The 10,252-nt window shown below is 36.6% G+C and overlaps 1 protein-coding gene across 1 annotated transcript in view; it reads left to right on the top strand.

Annotated features, from left to right (window-relative positions):
- Positions 1 to 507: 507 nt before the first annotated feature.
- LOC144959419 (C-type mannose receptor 2-like) overlaps positions 508 to 10,252 on the top strand; it is an 18,310-nt gene continuing 8,565 nt past the window's right edge. Inside the window, exons 1-5 of the mRNA XM_078891999.1 lie at positions 508 to 665; positions 3,705 to 3,809; positions 5,597 to 5,776; positions 7,885 to 7,982; positions 9,372 to 9,525. Of these exons, the coding sequence (XP_078748125.1) occupies positions 602 to 665; positions 3,705 to 3,809; positions 5,597 to 5,776; positions 7,885 to 7,982; positions 9,372 to 9,525 (601 nt within the window). The 5' untranslated portion in view covers positions 508 to 601. The remainder of the gene's footprint in view (positions 666 to 3,704; positions 3,810 to 5,596; positions 5,777 to 7,884; positions 7,983 to 9,371; positions 9,526 to 10,252) is intronic.

Below are 10,252 nucleotides of genomic sequence, written 5' to 3'. Positions count from 1 at the left end.
ACGGTACGGTCTTTGCTTCGTACATGAGAAGTACCAAGTTCGATCACCCGCCACTGCGTTGTGTGGCCTCGAGCAAGTCACCTCGCCCTAGCTCAATTTTTGGCGCTGCACTGTGGCTAACGCCTGGGTTATTCCAGTCTTGCCTTGGAAAAGACCCTGGAGAAAAAATTCCCCTATGGAATGAATCAAGGAAGTTTTATCTTTATTTTTTTATCATTTGGTTAAATGATAAAAAAATAAAGATAAAATTCCCTTGATTCATCCCGTAGGGGAAATTTTTCTCCAACACATTCGGCCACTTTGCACTTTGCCCGCCCCCTCCCCCTCCCATTCTAGTTTTTTACAAGTTAATAATCCCTTTTTAAAAAAATCGTTTACTGCGACGTTATTCAATTTCGTATCGATGGATTAATATTATTGTACACGATTTGGTTTTCTTATCTTATCAATGCTCCGATTACTGTGTTTGCCCAATGTGTCACCTAATGACCGGCTTGCTTATCTTCCTGAACTTTTTATATTTTCGTTAAAGTACTGCGTAGAATCATTTTGATATAATGTTGTAAGCCCAGTGAAGAGAGTGGTTCTTAAACACACCAGGATGCATTTTGGAACAATTCTTCTTGGTATTGGGCTGATCACAGTATTCTATTCTCCTGAGACCAGTAAGTAAATTTCATATATATATATATATATATATATATATATATATATATATATATATATATATATATATATATATATATATATATTAAATATATTAAATATATTACGCCGACTGAGGACGTGGAATAAAACCACAGAAACGAACGTCTCGGCCATATAATGTGAGTGACAAATTATATTTTCTATAAATATATATATATATATATATTTATATATATATATATATATATATATATATATATATATATATATATATATATATATATAAAATATTGTATCAGTGTAACATTATACAAGGCTGTGTGTCCACAAAGTCTTTCTGTGTTTAATGAAGTCTTTAACCGGAAAAGATTACAGCAAATATACTCTAACTAGAGACCTATAAATACATAACTCGTTTACATTTTATTACCATTGTCTTTTACTCACTCACTCAATCCTCTCCGGGCCTTCTGGCACTTGAGGCGATGCAAGGGATCTCCATCTGGCCCTGTCAGCAGCTTCTCTTGGGGCCATCTCGAGGGACAGACCTATCTGATTAAGGCCCCTCTCTACGGTACGTCTCCAAGTCTCCTTGGGGCGGCCTCGCTCCTCTTTCCTTGGGGTGTCCATCGCAGAGCCTTTCTTATCAGTTTTTCACCAGATCTGCGACAGACATGCCCCAACCATTGCCATCTTCTCCTTTTAATGATACTTTACAGAGACTCCACTTCATCTCTCGCTCTCAGGTTCTCATTTGAGATTGTGTTTGGCCAAAACATCATTAAGATACTGCATGACCTCACTGGTTTGGTCATGACTCGCTAAAAGCCAAGTCAACCTATTTTTGAGTTATTGCCGTGTGTTTTGTATCTTATAGGGAATGAGATTAGCGGAAGAGTAGCGTCCCTTGATCGGACGTCACCCATAGTCTGTGACGTCACCGGGGGAAAAGTTATTAGAGAGAAAACGTCATGTTGGTTGTGCGCATGCGTCTCTCGTCCTCGCGGAGAGGACGAGAGACGCATGCGCACAACCAACATGACGTGAGGACGAGAGACGCATGCGCACAACCAACATGACGTTTTCTCTCTAATAACTTTTCCGCCGGTGACGTCACAGACTATGGGTGACGTCCGATCAAGGGACGCTACACTTCCGCTAATCGCATTCCCTATAAGACGTGATAGATTCAGTTAACGCTTTCTTCATGGTAAGCATGCCAAACATCTAGTATGGGAGCTGGATGAGCAATGTCTCTGATGTAAGAGAGATAAAGGGAGTAAATGTGACTGATAAATAAGGGAACAACACAAAACAAACGACGTTTCGGCCTTTTTCATTTTGTGTTGTCACATTTACTCCCTTTTTATTTCTCTCCATTTTATTGACTCATTTGGGCACCTCTAGTCTTAGGTCTCTGATGTAGCCTTAGGAAAAACCGGGAAAGTCCAGGATAGGCTATCGAGTCCATTTCTCCCAATTCAATTGCCTGGAAACGTGCCTATCTCCTAGTTGGAGAAACAAAAATTATCTAGGGTTCTATAACTTTTTGTGCTTCTGCCAAACACAAACATTCACTTTGTGCCTTAGCAAATTTAGACTACCCGTTTTTGTGTGTGTTTGTTTTAAAAAAAATTGTTTTTATGTCTTTTAATAGTATGTCAAACTTGGCTATGAAGGGGTGGTTTGGTCTTTTCTAAAAAAAATTAATTACCTATATTGGGCGCTTTTAATCAATCTGTATCGTCATAAAAGGTTAAAAACAACATTTTTGGTGAAACGTATAAAATATATTTGGTGGTCTGGCATAAACAAATATAACAATCTTGTGGCAAACGTTCCACAAAAAACTAACGAAGGAATGACCTCGATCTTTTCCCTCTTATCAACATTGTAACATAGTGTGTCACCGTAGAAAGATTTTACGGCTTTAGCTTATGGAAATTCTATTAGAAAGTTGAGAATCAAAATGTTATGACAAAATTGAGTTAAACATTTATAATTTGGAGTATAATTCAAAATACACATACCCTATAAAAAAACCTCTCTTGGGTGACATAATACATCGTCTCTGTGATAACTGTGTAAATTTTCAGACAATTTCATTTAATATATTCTGAGAAATGTTTGACACAGTATCCTATATCCTAAGAAAAAGGGCATATCGAGAGAATATCAAAATAGTTTTCCGTTTCTCACCCTTTTTTTAAACCCCAGTAACTTTTTTCGACTGTGTTTTTCGTGCCTTTATTGTCTATTTTAAGAAGTTCGACGTCAGTAATATTATTTATAACATAAGAAAATCTCGTTTTCCACCAAAATCGAAAAATCAATGAAACCGCCCCTGAAACTTTGTTCAGCTACTTTTTCGGCATGTCGTTTCATTCAATCACATTTGACAAAGTGAACTGGGTCGCATTGTACTGTTATGATTACGAAACAGAGGTAGAGAAAATGAGATCCTCAGAATTATACGTCCTTAAAACCGGGGAAGTATTTGCTTCATTAGCCATTCGGCAGATAGACAGTGTGACGATAAGAATGGTTCAGTTCTAGTGCGTTTACTGACAGTTCTATCAATTGGAATGGCATTATATTATTATTATTATTATCATTATTATTATTATTATTATTATTATTATTATTATTATTATTATTATTATTTTATTATTATTACTATTACTATTACTATTACTAACTATTGATGATATTATTATTATATTATTATTATTATTATTATTATTATTATTATTATTATTATTATTATTATTATTATTATTATTATTATTATTATTATTATTATTTATTATTACTATTACTATTACTATTACTAACTATTGATATCATTATTATTATTATTATTATTATTATTATTATTATTATTATTATTATTATTATTACTATTATTATTATTATTATTATTATTATTATTATTATTATCATTATTATTATTATTATTATTATTATTATTATTATTATTATTATTATTATTAGTTGTTTTATATGAAATGTGTTACGTTTGATTTAATTAATAGATTTGGTTATTTCATTCACAGATGGCTGTACTGATAAGATAGCAAATTGCGGCAGTTTCGTAAACCCTTGCAACTATCAAAAATGGGCAAAGATAAATTGTGCTAAGCATTGTGGATTTTGCAAATGTAAATAATGTTATAGCACTTATTCAATTAGAAACAAGGTTTTCCGCTGAGAAAGAAATAAATGATGTTGACGATGATGATATTGATGATGATGATGATGATAATTTATTGATAATAACAGTAGAGTTGGTGGGTGAAGTAGGGGTACTACTTGTAATAATGGTGAAGGTTGTGGCAGTGGTTCTTGTTGTGCTTTTAGTAGTGCTAGTAGTAGTAGTCGTAGTTTTATATTTATAATAACTTAAACAGTTATTAAAAGTTTGTTTTGCTGCACAAACTTTTGTATAGATAGTATGCGCTTTGCCAAGAAGTCCACAACATTGCCATCCGGAAGTATAACGGACCAACACACAAAACTATGTGTAACCATAAACGTTTATATTCTGATTAATGCAGTTTAGTGAGAATTACTCATAAACGCGGATGACAAAAAACTGTAATTAAGACCTGAATGACGTCAACTTCGAACTATCTATAGAATGCACATATTGCTTCTGAGTTTGAGTGTAAAAAAATTTTTGTGATGGGTCGGTATGACATTTCGGGGAAAACAATTCTGAAAAAAAGTAATAATAAATTTCGCTCTTTCGCAACGGCATAATAAGATCCCGCCCTTCGGTCGAGGAGCTGCCTAACGGCAAGTGCGTTACATCGGTGGGGTCTTACTACCTGTCCAATAGTACCTGCTGTGGGCAAGAACCCGAGACGGCAGAGCATCTAGTCGAAAGGTGTGTTGTGACGATGCTACCCGGCGGGTTCGCGACGGTGCACGAATGCGGACCAGACTTTGCTGATTGGGTCGATCGTCATAACATAGTAGTGTGAACCATAAGAGGCTGCTGCCGCCGAGACAATTCATGATGGAACATAGATAATCCATCAAACGGGATGTCTGATGTCAACTGGAATGCCCCATGTTGTCCAAATTTGTTCCAAAATGGTCGGTGAGGAGAGAGTAAAAACTAAAAACCCAAGCACTGGGATCAACCCAAAATAAAATTCCTTTCAAGACAACTTAAACCTTAATCCTTTCCTTACCAACTATAGGAAAATCGTCACATTCGATACGACACAGACAATAGTTTTCTGATTCAAATTTGTCTCAAAAAATTAAAGAAAATGAGCAATCTGTTGTAGAGCATGTTTTGCTAAAGAAATTATTTACCACAAGAACTAACTGTGAAGTGATAGAAAATCAATTTTTGTGTTAGTTGGGTGTCACGTTTTCGAGAAAATCCTGAAAATGGCTGGTAAGCAGAGAGTTAACTTAATGCTATCAGCGTTAGGAGGGGCATAAGGCACTCCCCCTTCATTTGTTCGGGTCCCTTGCTTTAGTTCTTGTTCGGTGCCAGGAGTATTATGCCAACATCATTTATTTCCTTCTCCACCGTTCTGCGCCATGTTGTTTTCGGGCGTCCCTTTCTCCTCTTTCATTCTGGTGTCCATCCAATCCATATAGATAGTTCGAAGTTGATGTCACTCAGGTCTTTGATTTGTTTTTTGTTGTTTTGTTTTGTTTTTTGTTTTTGTTTGTTTTGTTCTTTTCCCATCCACGTTTATGAGTAATTCTCACTGAACTGTATTAACCTGACTATAAACGACCATGGTTACACAAAGTTTTGTGAGTTGGTCTGTTATACTTCCGGATGGCAATGTTGTGAGCTTCTTTGTCAAGCGCATACAATCTATAGCACAATTAAACCCATTTTGTTTCCCAAACATGTTCATACCGGTTTCAAGACAACCCGTCACATAATAATCATATAAATATATCTTTCTTTCCAAAGCTGGATCTTCTTGTGCAAGGGGTTGGTCGTTCTATCCGCGTGATAAATCATGCATGAAAGTGATTGGAGCCGATGACCAACGATACCGATTCACTTGGGACCATTCAAACACGTTCTGTAGCAACGGTAATGGTCGTCTCGTTGTCATTCAAGATAAGGCCAAGAACGATTTTGTGAGGAGTAAGTACTAGTTATGTAATTGAAATGATGATGCTGATGATGATGATGATGATGATGATGATGATGATGATGATGATGATGATGATGATGATGATGATGATGATGATGGTGATGATGATGGTGATGATGATGGTGATGATGATGATGATGATGATGATGATGATGATGATGATGATGATGATGATGATGATGATGATGATGATGATGATGATTGCCGGGGTTTATATCCGCTCGAAGCGGGGACACCGTCCATTATGCGCTTGAGAGGGGAATCCCCATTCTCACAGCGTTCTTGTTTCTACCCAACACTGGAGCGCGATACTCCGCGGCGGAATAGCATAGTGCCATAGCGGACGTCCTCAGTAGCGCTTGATTAGCACCCCAAGTTGACACCGCCAGCTTCCCCAGAAGAATGCTGCGTTTCTCTATCTTCCGTGCAACTCCTACGAGATGCACCCGATAGGTAAGGCTGCGGTCCAGCGTCACTCGCAGGTAGTTTGGCTGCGGCTCATATGAGAGAAGCTGGTTCCTGACGAGGATGTTCAGTTTACGGATATGTCAGCCACTGCATAGGGGAAATGCAGTGGCCACGGATTTCGAAGTGTTCATCTTCAGAAACCACTTGTCGAAGTAGGCTTTGAGTCTGGTGAGGTCCTCGCTGTGTACGCTCTCGAGACGGGTCCACAGCTTACCTTGAGTAACGAGTGCCCAGTCATCCGCGTATCCTAGCCTCAGGTAGGAAGTGTTCGGCATGTCGGTAATGTAGACATTAAACAACATTGGCGCCAAAACAGATCCCTGAAGGACCCCATTCTTCAATTTTATAACTTTACTCGTAGCGTCTCCCAGTGCGACGTGGAATTGTCTTTCCTCTAAGATTAAAGAGAACAACTTCAAGGTCATTTTAAATTAAGTGAAATTAAATTGAGCTTTTATTTAGCGCAATGTCCACTAAACGTGCTCAAACGCTTTATAAGGGGCCTCTGGCGAACGGCAACACGTAACATGTAGTACATGACGCGTGGTAGGCATTATTACAAAAATAATTCGGACAGAGACAACGCTGTTAACGGCCAGGTACTCATTTTACACCTGAGTACGGTGAGAGATATTGAGTAAGGAGTCTTCTCCAAGGACTCAACTATGCCCCGAGCGAGGCTCGAACCCAGGACCTTCTGATCCAAAAGCGAATGCCAAACCACTAGACCACATAACCGCAAAGAGAACAATTTCAAGATCATTTTACACCTTATGATATTTGCAAGTTTGAGCATTAATCCTTGGCACAAGACCGTATCGTACGCCGCCGATTGATCTGTAAATACAGCACCAGGTCTCTTTTTCCTCTTGATCCCTGCCTCAATATGCTCTGTAGGGCAATGACCTGTTCCGTGGTGCACCTCCCTTCTCTGAAGCCAGCTTTCTCGAGTGGGAGGGCAGCGTCTAGGACCGGCCCCCATCGGTTAAGTAGAACTCGCTCCAAAAGTACAAGCAGCTCAGAAGTGATATGTGACCCCTCGTCTCAAAACGGTATTATGTCGGAATGGACCAGATGCTAAAACGTCAAACTATAGTTAAACTGGTCAAAGATATGAAACGTTGGTATTTAGCACAGTTAAATATGATATTTCTTCTCCTCTATAAAGCATATAAACTCAACTTAAGCATGAAATTCCTGGCTACAAACTCCATTTTCAGCATCTTAATCATCCCTACTTAATACCGTTTTGAGACGAGGGGTCACATATAGGTTTCCCTGGCCATTCGGACACCGGGTTGGATCTCCATTAGTCACATATCACGGCCACGGTCAACTGGAATTACTCAAATCGTCCCCCCCCCTATATGCCTCAAGCTCCCCCACCAAGGTAGGAGATCCACGAGGGAGGTTGTAATGGCGAAATGGTGGTTGTGATGGCGGAAATGGTGGTTGTGATGGCGGAAATGGTGGTTGTGATGGCGGAAATCGTGATTGTGATGGGGAAAAATGGTGGTTGTGATTGCAGAAATGGTGATTTAGGCGTTGTTGGTGGATATGTGATGAGGGTTAAGGTTATGTTAGTTGAAATACTGATGACTTTCTATTTGTTGGCCTTTTTTCCTTTCAGGTTTGATCAAGCAGTCATTGAATCATGCATGGATTGGGTTGAGAAATATTAATTCAAGGGGATTTGCTTTTAGGTGGGTGGATGGCATTGGCTTATTGGTGAGTCTCAATCTCTTTCTTGATTGTGTACCTGTGTTTATATATATATATATATATATATATAATATATATATATATATATATATATATATATATATATATTATTTTAATATTTACCACAACGTTTGAGTCAGTCTACATCGATGTTTCAGGCCTAATCAGCCATCGTCAGGACTGTGTGTTACATGAGTTTGGTTTGTTGACTGTTGTTGTTTGTTGAACCGGTATTAACATATATATATATATATATATATATATATATATATATATATATATATATATATATATATAAATATATATATATATATATATATATATATATATATATATATATATATATATATATATATATGGGGGGGGGGGTGGACTGGGGAAACATGCTAAACGACGCTGAACCTAGTTTTGAGCTAGAAGGCTAGAAAGGAAAACATGGCATTCTATGGCTAGATTGAGATTTCTTTTTAAAAAAGGGGATAGTTCGTTTAACCTTTTATCTTTCTTTTTTTTTCCAAAAGCACTCTTTTGTATGGTGTATCTTTATATTTTTAATGAGTAGGTAAAAGAGATATTGGTTCAAAATATGAGTAAAATTTGACCCCACCCACCAAAAAAAAAAATTATGTTCCCCAATCTAATTTGACTCATCTTTTAGCATCAAAGGTTTGACATGTTTAATATCATTATTTTTGGCGTTATCTCACATGTAGGCTACTGTTTACTGTCGTGCGCATGAATACTTCTTTTTAGATGATTTATGTTAATTATTCTGCTATTTTTATGTTGATTACAGTAAATTATGTTGTTTTTACTTTAATGCTGATTTTTGTTTTCAAAATCATATTATTATACCCAGCCATCAGTATCAAACCATATCTAAAAAGCTGAAAGGTATTGTCCAAAGTTAACGACCCTTATGGTCATGAACAATTGAATCATAATAATCATTATCCTAATTATTATCATTATTAATATTAATATTATTATTATTATTATTATTATTATTATTATTATTATTATTATTATTATTATTATTATTATATTATTATTATTATTATTATTATTATTATTATTATTATTATTATTATTATTATTATTATTATTATTATTATTACTATTATTATTATTATTATTATTATTATTATTATTATTATTATTATTATTATTATTATTATTATTATTATTATTATTATTATTATTATTATTATTATTATTATTATTATTATTATAAGGAATATGTAATACGACTTATCCCCATTTATGCAGGCTCAAGCCACTTAACAATGACAAATACGAGCGACAAACGAAATTGATAGCGAAATGGTATTTATTATTAATTTGTGCTTGCGTGGATTTTAAAGATTTTACAGTAATTTTAACATAATATTTCAGGGATATTTCCATCCTTGGCGCCAGGGTCAACCAGATGACTACAGAGGGCAGGAGAAATGCGTGACTATTAATGTGAACGGTCAATGGAATGACCTTCCCTGTGGACGGAAAGTGGCCCATGTCTGTGAGAAAACATCTACCGCGAGGAAACATGGTAAATACAACACCAAGGGGGGGGGGGGGGGTGCTTTCAAAAAGTTTGAGCTTTTATATAGCGCGATATCCACTTAATGTGATCTTACTTACTTACTTACTTATCCGAACCAGCGACCACCTGAGCTCTAGCCCTTCGGTCTTGTGCTATGACGTAGAAGTTAGACGTCTTTTGTAGTAGTACTTAATGTGATCAAAGCGCTTTACAAGGGGTCACTGGCCAACAGCAACATGTAACATGTAGAAGGAAACATGACGCCTGTTAGGCGATATTACAATTTTTTTTTCGGACAGAGACAACGCTGTTAACGGCCAGGTACTTATTTTACAACTCTGTACGGTCAGAGATTGTGAGTAAAGAGCCTTTTCCAAAAACTCAACTATGCGCCGAGAGAGACTCGATCCCAGGACCTTCCGATCCGAAAGCGAGTGTCATACCACTAGACCACATAACCGCACAAGCATGATAAATTACACCAAGGGAAGCTTTCAAAATGGAGAGATAATTAAAGTAACCGAATGCCACTCAAATAAAATAGGACAACACAACACATAACAAACAATATTTCAGTCATCGGTTAGAAAGAAATACCTACATTTAATTACACAATCAATGCCATACAAAATTTAACGATAAGAAAACTGAGGTTTTTTGCTTTGTGGAAATGTCAAAGATAATGAGCGTTAACATGTGGATCTATGTGATCTTGTGGTATGACACTCGCTTT

The sequence above is a fragment of the Berghia stephanieae genome, chromosome 14 (genome assembly GCF_034508935.2).
Source record: "Berghia stephanieae isolate SIO BIC M18660-M18661 chromosome 14, UCSD_Bste_1.3, whole genome shotgun sequence".
Taxonomy (NCBI): domain Eukaryota; kingdom Metazoa; phylum Mollusca; class Gastropoda; order Nudibranchia; family Aeolidiidae; genus Berghia; species Berghia stephanieae.
Note: the sequence above shows the minus strand (reverse complement) of the source record. Positions and strands in the feature narration are given on the sequence as shown.